This window comes from Capsella rubella, unplaced genomic scaffold, assembly GCF_000375325.1.
Source record: "Capsella rubella cultivar Monte Gargano unplaced genomic scaffold, Caprub1_0 scaffold_1, whole genome shotgun sequence".
Classification (NCBI taxonomy): domain Eukaryota; kingdom Viridiplantae; phylum Streptophyta; class Magnoliopsida; order Brassicales; family Brassicaceae; genus Capsella; species Capsella rubella.
This window is the reverse complement of record NW_006238923.1, coordinates 1,698,844-1,711,993: the sequence shown is the minus strand read 5'-3', so window position 1 is coordinate 1,711,993 and position 13,150 is coordinate 1,698,844. Positions and strand designations below refer to the sequence as shown.

Sequence of the window (13,150 nt, the reverse complement as noted above, 5' to 3'; positions counted from 1 at the left end):
GACGCCATATACTATTTAAACCGTCTTTTACAACATATATACACATGACCGAGGGCTATAAACATAAGCAAAGCTCTGTCACTTCTTTTATTTATTCCTCACTTAAGTTTTGCTATATAACTAACTTAGACAAAGACTCTTGGAACAGACTCGACCGGCTTTATGTCAACCTCTCGCACCTCCAACTTGAGCCCTTTGCCTGCTCCATTTGCCAACGGATGGATCCCATGGTCTGGTCCCTTCATATAAGCCCTTGACTCTCTCTCCTTCTCTATCGATACTCCAAACTGCTTTTCCGTCTCTGCAAACATTCATTCATACATCGTATATTACAAGTTTCATGGATTTTCAAATCAAATATAGATAGATCTTTAGATGACCACCGTAACCCAAACCCACCCTTGATCATTTCTGGATAAAGTTGACCGTCTCGAGTTACGGCCATCATGATATTAGGCAAGCCAATCGGGAGCTCATGCCCCAAATCGACTTGCCAGAAGTGGTAGACTTTCCCATAAGTCTTGGCGACCTTTTCGAGATCTTGGCGTTGAATTGCTTCAGGAACACCGGGCATGAACAAGAAGCCTCCTTTAACTTCCCACTCGTGAGTGTGCCAAAGCTTCTTCTCATCATCAGGTAATGTCATAAAGAGCTTCTCTGTTACAATGTACTCCAAACCGATCAGACGAGCGTTTGCATCAGGACCATCGTAGATCAGACACTGACGCATGTCCTCATTGATGTGTCCGCAGAAGTGGTGTGCCTCCACTTGTCGGGTCATGTCATATGCATAAAAGTGAAACCTACAACAAACGCAAAAGAAACAAAAGACAGAAATTAAAAGATGTCATATATTCATCAACAATGGCTTTATATCACATAGAATGCAATCCACACGAGTTCACATATAGGTTAAATTCTTTTGAGAAAGTGACTGTAATAACTTAGGAAAAATTATCTATTTTTCTCTTCTTATCTCTGTTAAATTTTAAACAAAAAGAGAGAATTAACGATTTCACTAAAACGTACGCGCAGAGATGTTGATGGATTTGGTTAATCGGACCGAAGCTTTGTACAGCTGAAGCTGCGGTGTCAACCATGGAGGTTCCAGTCTTCGTTGGCTCTCCTGGAACCTTCGGTCCATTTTTGGTGGATAAATGAACTGCCTTCTCCATTACACCAATTAAGTAATTCTCTTTTCTCTGCAAATTCTGAATTTCTAGCAGCAAGTGAATAAGAGACAATGAAGCTTGTATTAGGTCTCCTATTAATATTACGAGTGGACATGTGCATGGACTGTAACACATGGCAAATATTGAAGGTGTCACCGAGTGTGCGTGTGGCTTATCTGGCAGCATACTTTAGGATAATATAAAGAACTAGTCAAATTGCTAATATGTGTCGAGAGATTCAGAAGCTGATTGTGATAGCGAAAGCAAATTTGGTGTAGACAACAAATATGGTGTGATTGTGATTACGTGTACACAAGATTTTATGGTAGAATGTTATTGTGATGCATGCGACACGAGATAACGAGAAAAACTCATATTCGAGTCCATAGCTTCAGGGCTACATGGAGACTCGTCTCTGTTTGACAAAACAAATTTTGTTGAGGTAACTAGACAAAATGTACACTCGAAGTTGAGAATCTTCCGTTTAAGCTTAGGAATCACGATAAATTGACTGAGCCATCCACTTTAGATGCAACTGAAGCTTGCCCGTTTTGGATTCGTCTAATGGATACCAGTCTTTGTATTCCTCTTCCATTATAACCCTTGTCAACGTCAAGATGCATCTCCCAATGTAGTCCTACCCACAAAGTAAATCCACAAAGTTTCATTTTTCCATGTCCAATTGCAACACGATATATAATAAACCAGGCAAGAAAAAATCCGGTAGTTGCGGTTTTGGTTTTACCTTTCCAAAGGTGTCGTGGTCCCAGACTTCAAGGACTAGCATATCGTGTAGCCCGTCTTCAACTACAAAATCAAAAGTTTGGTTCCAAACTGGGTTCAAGCTGTCATTGACGACCTGGTGAAGCAAAATTACCATTAGTTATATATGAGGATGAAACATCAATAACATGGATAACTCTTCGATGCAATATATATGAGAGGTCTTACCCGAGTTTTGCTCTTGGCACCTGATTTCTTCATCGAGAGAACAACATATGGATCAGCTTTCCCCATCAGATCTTGTATTGGTATCTCTTCAGCAGATATGACTGTCACTGAGAGCACTCCTCTTATAATGACATCTTTTCTTTTACGGCTTGATGCGTTTTCTTCATCTGTCGTATCATTCTTGAGCACCCTCTCTAAGGACGTCATCGATGAAGTGACAAAGGGATTTACGATGCCGTTTCCCGAACCATAAGGGACGTAAAGTAGCTCTAGGTGAACCTAAATTACAGATAATCAACAATAACGTGAATTCATTAACCCTCCACAGATCTTGCTACAGATACAAAATTAAAAGATCTCTAGGTTAGGACGGTCTTATTTGAGGAAATTTTTAGCTGATCTAACCTCTCCACGGTTCTTAGTATCTCTCTGGATCTCTAAATCTTTGACTAGCTTCAACCAGACGTCCTTCACTTTACCAGGTTCAAGTTCACAAAGCCGGATTTGTGCACAACCAATAAGCTCAGATGCCTGTACACCTTCGTCATCATATATTCTGACCACTAAGTGTTGAGTTGACGCATCTTCGACGACAAACTCAAAATGCTCATTCCAGATGGGATTCAGGTCATTGTTCTGAGGGGAATTATATAAATCAGATCACTCTGCAGGTTTAGCAAAAGAAAAGAAAAAATTGGACTACTTACAATTGTCTTGCTTCTTTTAGTCTTTTCTCGCAAAGGACGTATAAAGATTTTAGCAAAGGGGTCCGATTTCCCAACTAGATCTTTGTTGGTCAAATTCTTTGCTTGCACAAGCTTCACCTCCAACATTCCAACAGGCTTTAGCTCCAGATCGCTGAGAAAAGAAACACAAAAAAGCTATAATAGAAATCCAAAACCAGAAAGACAAGCACCACCATTTTTCGTTGGCACTTTGATAATGCTACAACACCATAGTAACAAAGTTGGGCATATCTTGCACTGAGGCAAGGGCTTAAACCCTCACTAAAAACCTTAAACAGTACGTCAATAGGTCAACTTCATGTATTTAATAAGGAGGTGTACCTATAGTCACCAGGCAAAATTGGGATGACCTTCCGAACAGGCCATGTGATAGAATCTTCCACGGCATCCCGAATTGTTTCCTATTACATATCAACTTACAGTAAGTGTCAAGACTTGAAACCATATTGATAGTTCACTTCTCTTAAACTCCAGAATGACATCAACATTTGGCATCAAGAAAATAAATCTAGTGGTGACAGAAAAAGGACAAAGACAGTTTGATATTGAAACACATATTAGTTAGGAGATAAAATACGCATGCAATTCTCACTTGGAAATGTGTTCATTTAGTAACAAATGAATACTATTCTGAGGAAAAAAAGTGGATGACATCAGGGGAAAAAAATGTAGGCCAAACCTCAATAGCTTCAGAAAGTCCAGGAATTGCTGAAATGTCCCCTCCAACAACCTTAAGGGTGAAGTCTAATTTTTTCTGCAGTACAGAATTGGACGTATAAGCAAACCAAACGACAAAACTGATCATAGCTAGTCGAAGATTTTATGTCCTCACAGCTTTCTTCAATGGAACCAAGCACACATATGCAGGTAAACACAAGGATGCAACAAGATTAAGCAAAAGTTCAAAAAATTGTGGACACTCTTAGCCAATTACTTCAGAGGGCACCAACCTTTTCTCTAAGAGAAACACTGACAGCTCCAAAGCAAGGAAATTCATCAACTAGTGGCCTAAAAATCAGCCTGAAAACACCAGTGAAGCCAATATTCTTCACCTGAAAAACAGAGAATACAAAATCAGTTGTACTCAGCTTATCATTGGCCAAATAGAAAGGTTAAAAATATCAAAGAGAATATGGTGTAAAATCAGATCTCACAGTATATAGAAGTAAGCAATCAAGAGAAAGCATGAGACACATATCGTGTACCTGAACTGGAAGAGATACACCAACTAAGGTCTTGATGCCAAGTACAATATTTGGATTTCCATCCCATTGCATATCAAGTTCCATGGTCACCCCATTTTTATCACCGTCGATAATGGAAACACCTAACGAACACCAAGGGGCACAAGCAGACTCTTAAACTCTAAGCAAACAGCACGATGTTTATTTGAGAAGATGGCTCCTCTTTTTGCAAACTTTAACACACAATCCACAGAAATGTAAAAAAGGATACTGCTGGTATTACTTTTCGAGTCGAAGTTTAATCCACTTCTCATTCATCTATGAAATTGAATATTTCCCCTTTGACATGAACTCAATGATACCACAGAAAAGTAGGTTTAAAGGTGGAGACACGTAAAAGTAAGAATTCTTTACTAACTATGTAAGCTCAAGATCTATGGACTCAACTAAACCGAAAATTTCACAAGCAAAGAGATTCTACCGCAAATCTAACATGAATCAATTGCATAAGTTATGGTACCTCACAACTAACAAATTTTACATATTAAAACAGAGAACAAAACTAACCTGTAAACTGAGGCGCCACTGTACCGAGAGTAAGCTTAGAAAATTTCAAGGAGGCCACTATGGCAGGTCGATATTGCTCGAGAACAGGCTCGACCGAAGCTCTTATAAGGTCAGAGGCTGCCTAAACTCCGGTAAATAAGAAACCGGAGAGAAAAAAAACCCTCCATCAGTATCTTCATTCATAATACAAACAACATCTCTCTGACTCAGTGAATTTGACAAGAACAAAAAAAAGAAGCAAATTGAGAGCACCCAAACATACCTCATCAACATAAGGCCAGATCTTTGTCAAGTGATGGTTGAGCCAAGTCAACTGAAGTAAATAAAAAAAGCCAAAGTAACAAGAATCATTCCCAAGTATGACCAAATTCCCAAAACCCAAAAGGAGAAAGATATGGAAAAAGGGAAACTAGTGACTCAACTTCTGACGCTCGGAGAAGACAACCCAGGAAGGATAAAACTCAGGAGGCAAAAGCTTCCTCGAATCTTCCACAGTCATCCTCGCAAAAGCAGCCACCGTAGTCGCCTGATAAAAAGACACAAAAGAAAGAGCTGACCAAATCGAGGAAAAAAAAAAAGCGAAATTTTCAATCAAAAAGAAAAAAAAAAAAAGTTTGATTGAGAGGGGAAGGTCTCACAAGCTGAGAGCGAAGCTTGGATCGAGAATTCTCCAACTTGACAAAACCGATGATGATGGCGATGCCAACAACGAGTCCGACTACAATTCCGACAATAAAGCCCATTATGTCGCCGGAATCCGCAAATTGCAATGTCCGTACTTGACAATCGAGTACAAAGATCACACCACCAGATTCAATTTCGCGAGCTAAACCCGAATAAGATAGATAGAGAGAGATGTATAGTACTAGTACCCCTAGTAATCTTATTTATTTTCTAAGAAAGCGAATTTAAATAAAAAGAAAAATAAATAAAAAAGGGTCTTTTGATTTTTAAATTCGGGATTTGTGAAAAAGGTTTATATTTTCCTTTCCAAAGAAGAGGTCGCTCCCTCCCGACCGACGCAGACGAAAAGGTCCATTACCACCAATTAGTCGTTGACACGTCATATAACTGGAAAATACGTAATCGGTGAGACTCCGGGAGAGGTCAAATCAAAACATTCCTTGGAGTGATGGAGGGAGATGTAAAAATTGCAGCTTGGCTATGAAGGTGATTACTTTTTTTCGGATTCTAATTTGGAATAGAAAAGACGAAGCCAAGAACGTCATCATAATGACAAAGATTCAGCTTTGCATTCCGCAGAACGTATCATGTCATCAAGATCTTGGTATGTTATACTCGTGTAGATAGATGGATGGTTTGAGAGATGGTTACGGCTCATCATCGAGGCAACGTTACGGTCTTAGGAGTTAGGAGTCAGGATCACGAAGAAGCTCAGGTTTACTTAAATCTTTTCTTTCTCTTAGTTTTTGAATCTTCCATTATCAATTTATCATTTATACTATAAAAGAACCAGTGCCGCTTTGTTCCAAGTACAGTGGATGGTAGAGTTTTAACGGATACTTTGTTATTCAGTTTTAGATATGTATGTGCTTCTATGTTCTAATAACAATACCCTTGTTACTCAATTTCATAACAAAGTGAATTGTAATGGTCCCTTCAGAAAGTTGTTGTTATCTTTGACTTATTAGACACACTTTAGCTTTCTTTTTTTTAATCTGTTAAAATTCTCATAGGATGTGATGCTCATTACTATGATTAGATTAAAGGTTAGGCACCAAGGTGAAGTTGGTGCAAAAGTCTTCTTTCTTCAAAATTAGAACTTGCTAGTGATGTAAATGACCAAGTTCCAACACCACTTTTGCGTCATTGCGTGAACCCAAACTCTATATTAATGAGTATGTAGACTCTTACTCTCTATGGTAAATGATGCTATTTGCTTTACATCCTGAAATTGTTAAAGAGAATTGAATTGTGAGAGATGAAATTGCTTTTATTATTATTAAATACAAACTGATGTACATTTCGAAACAAATACAAATGGGATTTCACAGTATTAAAAGAAATTAGAAGAAGCTGTACGACATTTATTACACATCGTTTGTCTTGTAACTGCAGAGTGACGTTTTAGGTTTTGGCTCATAATTTTCTGAGTGGTCAAAAAGTAATTTAGAGAGGAAAAGAAAGAAAGAGAAAAAAACAAAGCTTTATATAGAAACTGATTAATGAGCTGGTTTGTGGAAAATGTAAGAAAACTGAGCAAAAAAATAAAGCAGAGAGGGAGAGAGAAATAGTAGTACGTTTTTGGAGTCAAAGTTTTGGCGGTATGAGTAGTCCTGAAATAGCATGCTTTGGCTTTGGCATCACGCTTTCTTCATGTCTCTTTCTCTCTCCGCCCATCACTTCTCTTCTGTCCCATCTTCCGAAACTAGTAAGTTCTCAAAAGTCTTAGATACAGTCATTACACTTCATCATCTTCCCCTCAAACCCCTTAGGAAGATTCATTTTTCCTTGTCCAAAGGTTCTTACTTTTCTCTCTCTGTTTCTTTACAGATATCGTTGCTTCTTCTTTTACTCAGATTCGCTATCTTCTCTAGGTTTCTTACCGTCTTTTCTCTCAATCTTGTGTTTCTTTTTCAGATCTTTGTTTTGCTCTAATGGAGTGGATTGGGAAGAGAGTTAAGTCCCGGAGCTGGCAGCGTCTTCAGGTGGTTAATAAGCGGAAGAAGATGGAGATAGAAGCTCCTGTGACTTCTCCTCCAAAGAGACGAAAACAGATAAGAAGACTAGACCCCGATTCTGACATTGAGGACATCACACCTACTTACAACAACCGTGTTCCTCCTGTTCAAGAAAATGACAGGCACTCTGCTGGTTTAAGGGCTGGGTCTGTTCAGAACAACTCTGTCAAGGAGAGCTTCTCTAGGATTATTAGGGATCTGAATGTGGGGAAATCAGGTCCTAGCTCCTCTAAGTTCAGAGATGGGTCTGAGCTAAACACGTGTGTGAAAGAGAGTTCTTTTAGGGTTAATGATTTAGATGTGGTGAATACATCAGTTCCTAGCTCTTTTGAGTTCAGAGATGTGTCTGAACAGAACACATGTGTGAAGGAGAAGTGTTCCCCTGAGACTAGAGATTTGGATGTCGAAAAATCAGGTCCGAGCTCTCCCAAGTTAAGAGATGTGTCTGAACAGAACACATGTGAGAAGGAGAAGTGTTCCCCTAAGAGTACAGATTTGGATGTGGAGAAATCAGGTCCGAGCTCCTCTAAGTTAAGAGGTGTGTCTGAACAGAACACATGTGTGAAGGAGAAGTGTTCCCCTGAGATTAGAGATTTGGATGTGGAGAAATCAGGTCCGAGCTCCTCTAAGTTAAGAGATGTGTCTGAACAGAACACATCGGTGAATGAGAAGTGTTCTCCTGAGATTAGAGATTTGGATGTTGGAATACCAGTTCCGAGCTCTTCTAAGTTAATAGAGGTGTCTGAACAGAACATGTGTGTGATGGAGATGTGTTCCCCGGATACTAGAGGTTTGGTTGTCCAAAAATCACTCCCTGGTGAAATAGAGATTCTTTCAGATTCTGAGTCTGAAACTGAAGCCAGAGCTCCAGCCAAGAAGAAGCTTTTTGTGGACAGTAGCAGGATTGTAGAATCTATCAGTGATGGCGGAGATAGCACAAGTGAATCTGAGGGAGAGGAAGAAGAAAATCAAGAGAGTGAAGAGAATAATACCAAAGATGATATATCAGTCGAGTCTCTATCTTCTGAGGATCCATCTTTTTCATCATCATCATCATCGCCTTCATCTTCATCTTCTTCCTCGAGTGACGATGCATACAATTTAAAGGAGGTGGTTGAAGATAATACTGATGATGATGATTTCTTAAAGGTCAGTTCACCAGTCAGGAATGTCTCTATTGCGGAAAGGAAGCCTTTGGTAAGGTATAAGAGGTCTGGTTCTTGCTTAACCAAGCCTAGAAAAGAGTACAAGAAGATTCGGAAATTAAACCGTCAAGAAGACGAAGAAGAACGACTTAAAGTAGTTGAAATAGTAACAAAGCCGCCGAGCAACCCGGTGTTCACTTGTGCTCACTGTGGAAAAGAGAATACAGGAGTTCTTGAAACTCACAGCTCTTTCATCCAACCACATGCATTAAGAGATGAAATTGAGGATGTGAACAACTTTGCTTCTACTAATGCATCAAAGTATGAAGATTCTGTTTCCATCAACTCTGGGAAGTCACTTGAAGAGCCATCAAGACCTAAACTGGAGAATCCAAAGACAGGAAAAGAAGTGAAAACACTTGTGAATCTATCCACATCCAGACCTGAAATTTTCACTTCAGGGAAATCTAAAGAGGTAGAAGCACCTGAAAAGCCATCCACATACAGACCTGATATTCTTAGTTCAGGGAAAACAAAAGAGGTGCAAGCACTTGAAAAGCCATCAAGACCTGAAATCAAGAATTCAGAGAAAAGAAAAGAGGTCCAAGGCAACAACAAATTGGGGTCGGTGATACCTGCAGTTGCAGTTGCAGGGGGATTAAGTAAGTCTCTTTTGGCTAATGAACCACTTGACGGCCAGTCTGATTCTTCTATCAGCTCTGCAGATAAATCTGGATATGAATCTGACCCTTCTTTAAAAGATAAAGAGATCAAGACTAATAACAACTCGGACTGGAGAGTATTAAATGGAAACCATAAAGAAGTTGATCTCTTCCGGCTTCTTGTGAACTCTGTTTGGGAGAAAGGTCAATTAGGAGATGAAGAAGCAGAACAACTATTTTCTTTACCTGGGGACCAGTATCAAGAACATTCTATGGAGGATCAAAGAAGATATGATGATGATGGACTTCTAATCATTAGGCCACCACCATTGATAGAGAGATTTGGTATGGAGGAACCTCAATCACCACCTGAGATTTCTGAGTCGGATTTGGAGGTACAGAAGCTCTGGGAAGAACTAGCATTTTACAATAAATCTATCGACGTCAGCAACGAGGTCCCTTCAAATGTAATATCTTGTCTTCTTCAAAACAGTGTATTAATCTCCTTTTGTTTAAGAACAAAGTAATTCTGACTTGAAATATTTGCAGGTCGAGATTGAAATATCAACTGATGAAACTCCAGCAGCACAATGTAGAAAAGGAAATCACGATCTGTGTCTTGATCTTGAGATTGGTTTGAAGTGTGTGAACTGCGGCTTCGTGCAGAGAGAGATCCGAAGCATGGATGAATCTGAGTGGGTAAGAAATTTGGAGTATTCAGTAAATTGATAGTAAGTTTGAACTGAAAGATTTGATAGTAGCTCTAATGCATGCTTCTCTTCATGTAGGGAGAGAAGATCACAAGGGAAAGGAGAAAGTCTGATAGATATGATGAGGAAGAATTCAGCAACCTCATTGGGAAACTTGGGATTGAAGCTCCTAACATGAACAGCTTAGATGGGGGATGTGTTTCTTCTGAAGGAACCGTTTGGGATAAGATCCCAGGGGTCAAATCTCAAATGTATCCTCACCAGCAAGAGGGTTTTGAGTTTATTTGGACGAATTTAGCTGGTACAATCTTTTTGAACAAGCTCAAGGACTTTGAGAACAGCGATGAAACCGGAGGATGCATCATGTCACACGCTCCCGGGACAGGAAAAACTCGCCTGACCATCATTTTCCTTCAAGCCTACCTTGCATGCTTCCCAGATTGCAAACCAGTGATCATTGCTCCTGCAAGCTTGCTTCTCACATGGGCAGAGGAGTTTAAGAAATGGAACATAAGCATTCCTTTTCATAATCTCAGCAGTTTGGAGTTTACCGGAAAAGAGAACGCAGCAGCGCTGGGACTTTTAATGCAGAAGAATGCCACTGCTAGAAGCAATAATGAGATAAGGATGGTGAAAATATACTCTTGGATTAAAGCAAAGAGCATACTCGGGATCAGCTACAACCTCTATGAGAAGCTTGCAGGAGTTAAAGACGAGGACAAAAAGACTAAGACGGTGAGAGAAGTAAAACCAGACAAAGAGTCAGAGGATATCAGAGAGATTCTTATGGGAAGGCCTGGATTGCTGGTTCTTGATGAGGCACACACGCCTAGAAACCAGAGAAGTTGTATCTGGAAAACACTATCTAAAGTGGAAACACAAAAACGTATCTTGCTTTCTGGAACTCCTTTTCAGAACAACTTCCAGGAGCTGTGCAATGTTTTGGGACTCGCAAGACCTAAATATCTGGAAAAGCTCACAGCCACACTCAAGAAGAGTGGGATGACTGTAACTAAAAGAGGAAAAAAAGCTTTGGGGAACGAAATCAACAACCGTGGTATCGAAGAACTGAAAACTGTTATGCTTCCATTTGTGCATGTCCATAAAGGAAGCATTCTTCAAAGGAGCCTCCCTGGTTTGAGAGAATGCGTTGTGGTGTTAAACCCACCGGAGCTACAGAAGAGAGTCCTAGAATCCATTGAAGTCACTCACAACCGGAAAAAAATAAACGTGTTTGAAACAGAACACAAGCTGTCTCTAGTCTCAGTCCATCCTTCTCTAGTATCTCGCTGCAAACTTTCTGCCAAGGAAAGTTTGACCATCGACGAGGCATTGCTTGCACAGCTTAAGAAGGTAAGACTCGATCCAAAGCAAAGTGTGAAAACGAGATTCCTCATGGAGTTCGTTGAGTTATGTGAGGTGATAAAGGAGAAAGTGTTGGTCTTCAGCCAATACATAGACCCATTGAAACTGATCATGAAACATCTGGTCTCTCGTTTCAAGTGGAATCCAGGGGAGGAAGTGTTGTACATGCATGGCAAACTCGAGCAAAAACAGAGACAAACCTTGATCAACGAATTCAATGACCCAAAATCCAAGGCAAAAGTGTTCTTAGCTTCAACAAAAGCCTGCTCTGAAGGGATCAGTCTGGTAGGAGCATCAAGGGTGATTCTTTTGGATGTTGTGTGGAATCCAGCAGTCGAAAGACAAGCTATAAGCCGTGCTTACAGAATCGGGCAGCAGCGGATTGTTTACACATATCACTTGGTTGCAAAAGGAACTCCTGAGGGGCCAAAGTACTGTAAGCAAGCACAAAAGGATAGAATCTCAGAGCTGGTGTTTGCATGCTCTTCGAGACCTGACAAAGGAAAAGAAAAGATTGCTGAAGCTGTGACAGAGGATAAAGTGTTGGACACTATGGTGCAGCGTTCGAAGCTTGGGGATATGTTTGACAATCTTATAATCCAACCAAAGGAAGCAGATTTAGTTGAAGGTTTCAGCATACTCATGCCCTGAGTCATCATCACCAAAACTCTTGGCTTCATCTCTTCACCCTATATAATAGTATAATATGCTTTTTCATCTTATCAAGACTTCCCAATATAGTAATGCAGAAAACTAAGTTTAAATCATGCTTTATTTCTGTTTCTCTAGCTTCAATCAAAACTTTGACACTCGAAACTCGTAACTGATAGTTCCAAGTTTATTAACGCCTGATCCTTACAAGTTTATTTACTACAACTCAACAAGCATGTACGAGCCACCAGATATCATATGTCTCTGTTGTCAAACTAATTAGATACATAAACTGAAAGATTGCTGTCAACAACTTAACCTATAATCCCACAGCTTGAGAAACGTAACAGAGACGCAGAAAGAGATTTTTGTAAGTTCAGAAGCTATTTAACCCCGAACCAGGCCAATTAATTAAACTTGACCGGTTGATCGAACCGGCTTGTAGAGGAACGTTGGTTTGTATAGCGACCAACGAAACTTCTCATGATCATCATCATTATTCTTTCTTTTTCTTTTGATAACTCAGGTGATCATTCTTCAACATCAACATGGATGTTTGCAATACGATGATCACTAATCAACAGAGTTAAATGTATAAAGAAGTAATACTTGTCAACTTCTAAAACATCGATCTTGGTCATGTTAGCGAAATAAAAAGTATACTTAAACTTCTCAACTTCTCTTTGTTTATCGAAAAGGATTTATAATAAAATTCTTAAACTCGACTCCCTTTTTTTTTTTTTTTTTTTTTTGGAGTAAAACACCTTTTCTTTTTTTTTTTCTGCTAATCTAACTTCATAATCATGAAGATGACGGGATTAGAGCTTAGAACGAGATACAATTAGCAAACATCATCTAACTTAATTTATATGCATCCCATCTTTGAAATAATTAAGCTTTAGATTTATTCCTTTTCCTGAAAATGCTATATGACCCGACTCTAAATATAAACGGGCATTACATAGCCTACAAGCAAACATTAAGAGAAAGAGTGGCCCTCCCCCACAATTAAAGCAAAAGGGAAAGAAAGAAAGAAAAAAATAGATGCATACGATTTAATTCCTAAGTCTTATCTATGATGTAATCTTATTATACATCTAGATATAAAATAAAATTTAGCTGAATCTTTCCTCTGAACTGCCTCGTAAATCTTGAAATTTGAGAGATGAGAGATTTTGTACTAAAAAGCAAAAGTAAAAGTAAAAATCATCGTCGTGTTTGTTTTTAATGAATTAAACCGTTGGTGATTAGATGTAATTAATGATAAATTTTGAACCATGCAATGTACTTTTGTC

General features: G+C 39.2%; 3 protein-coding genes across 4 annotated transcripts; 1 reads left to right on the top strand and 2 right to left on the bottom strand.

Annotated features, from left to right (window-relative positions):
• Positions 1 to 5: 5 nt before the first annotated feature.
• On the bottom strand, positions 6 to 1,240 carry LOC17897484 (oil body-associated protein 1A). The gene is made up of 3 exons (XM_006305763.2): positions 1,030 to 1,240; positions 400 to 803; positions 6 to 301 (listed from the first exon to the last, which is right to left on the bottom strand). The coding sequence occupies exons 1-3, from the start codon at positions 1,173 to 1,175 to the stop codon at positions 126 to 128; spliced, it is 726 nt and encodes a 241-aa protein (XP_006305825.1). The 5' UTR covers positions 1,176 to 1,240; the 3' UTR covers positions 6 to 125.
• Positions 1,241 to 1,427: 187 nt separating this feature from the next.
• On the bottom strand, positions 1,428 to 5,503 carry LOC17900267 (synaptotagmin-5). The gene is made up of 13 exons (XM_023777452.1): positions 5,259 to 5,503; positions 5,042 to 5,146; positions 4,883 to 4,933; positions 4,621 to 4,741; positions 4,075 to 4,196; positions 3,820 to 3,921; positions 3,549 to 3,623; positions 3,191 to 3,270; positions 2,831 to 2,981; positions 2,529 to 2,759; positions 2,124 to 2,402; positions 1,918 to 2,031; positions 1,428 to 1,809 (listed from the first exon to the last, which is right to left on the bottom strand). Exons 1-13 carry the CDS (start codon positions 5,361 to 5,363, stop codon positions 1,663 to 1,665), a joined length of 1,683 nt encoding a protein of 560 aa, XP_023633220.1. The 5' UTR covers positions 5,364 to 5,503; the 3' UTR covers positions 1,428 to 1,662.
• Positions 5,504 to 6,605: 1,102 nt separating this feature from the next.
• LOC17900408 (SNF2 domain-containing protein CLASSY 3) lies at positions 6,606 to 12,013 on the top strand. Of its 2 annotated transcripts, none has more exons than XM_023790046.1 (4): positions 6,606 to 7,012; positions 7,222 to 9,596; positions 9,679 to 9,828; positions 9,918 to 12,013. In XM_023790046.1, exons 1-4 carry the CDS (start codon positions 6,928 to 6,930, stop codon positions 11,853 to 11,855), a joined length of 4,548 nt encoding a protein of 1,515 aa, XP_023645814.1. In that variant the 5' UTR covers positions 6,606 to 6,927; the 3' UTR covers positions 11,856 to 12,013. The 2 variants fall into 2 exon arrangements, with proteins under 2 accessions (XP_023645814.1, XP_023645813.1); XM_023790045.1 differs by having other exon boundaries at positions 6,606 to 7,102.
• The last annotated feature ends 1,137 nt before the right edge of the window (positions 12,014 to 13,150 follow it).

Bases quoted from the DNA above. Each gene is read 5' to 3' on its own strand.
- LOC17897484 (XM_006305763.2), bottom strand. From the start codon at position 1,175: ATGGAGAAGGCAGTTCATTTATCCACCAAAAATGGACCGAAGGTTCCA. The intron at 804-1,029 runs GTACGTTTTAGT...CGTTTGTTGTAG, and splicing joins ATCCATCAACATCTCTGCGC to GTTTCACTTTTATGCATATG. The intron at 302-399 runs GTGGGTTTGGGT...GAATGTTTGCAG, and splicing joins TTATCCAGAAATGATCAAGG to AGACGGAAAAGCAGTTTGGA.
- LOC17900267 (XM_023777452.1), bottom strand. From the start codon at position 5,363: ATGGGCTTTATTGTCGGAATTGTAGTCGGACTCGTTGTTGGCATCGCC. The intron at 3,624-3,819 runs GTTGGTGCCCTC...TCTGTACTGCAG, and splicing joins GTGTTTCTCTTAGAGAAAAG to AAAAAATTAGACTTCACCCT. The intron at 2,032-2,123 runs GTAAGACCTCTC...TTGCTTCACCAG, and splicing joins GTGCCAAGAGCAAAACTCGG to GTCGTCAATGACAGCTTGAA.
- LOC17900408 (XM_023790045.1), top strand. From the start codon at position 6,928: ATGCTTTGGCTTTGGCATCACGCTTTCTTCATGTCTCTTTCTCTCTCC. The intron at 7,103-7,221 runs GTTCTTACTTTT...TTTCTTTTTCAG, and splicing joins TCATTTTTCCTTGTCCAAAG to ATCTTTGTTTTGCTCTAATG. The intron at 9,829-9,917 runs GTAAGAAATTTG...CTCTTCATGTAG, and splicing joins GCATGGATGAATCTGAGTGG to GGAGAGAAGATCACAAGGGA.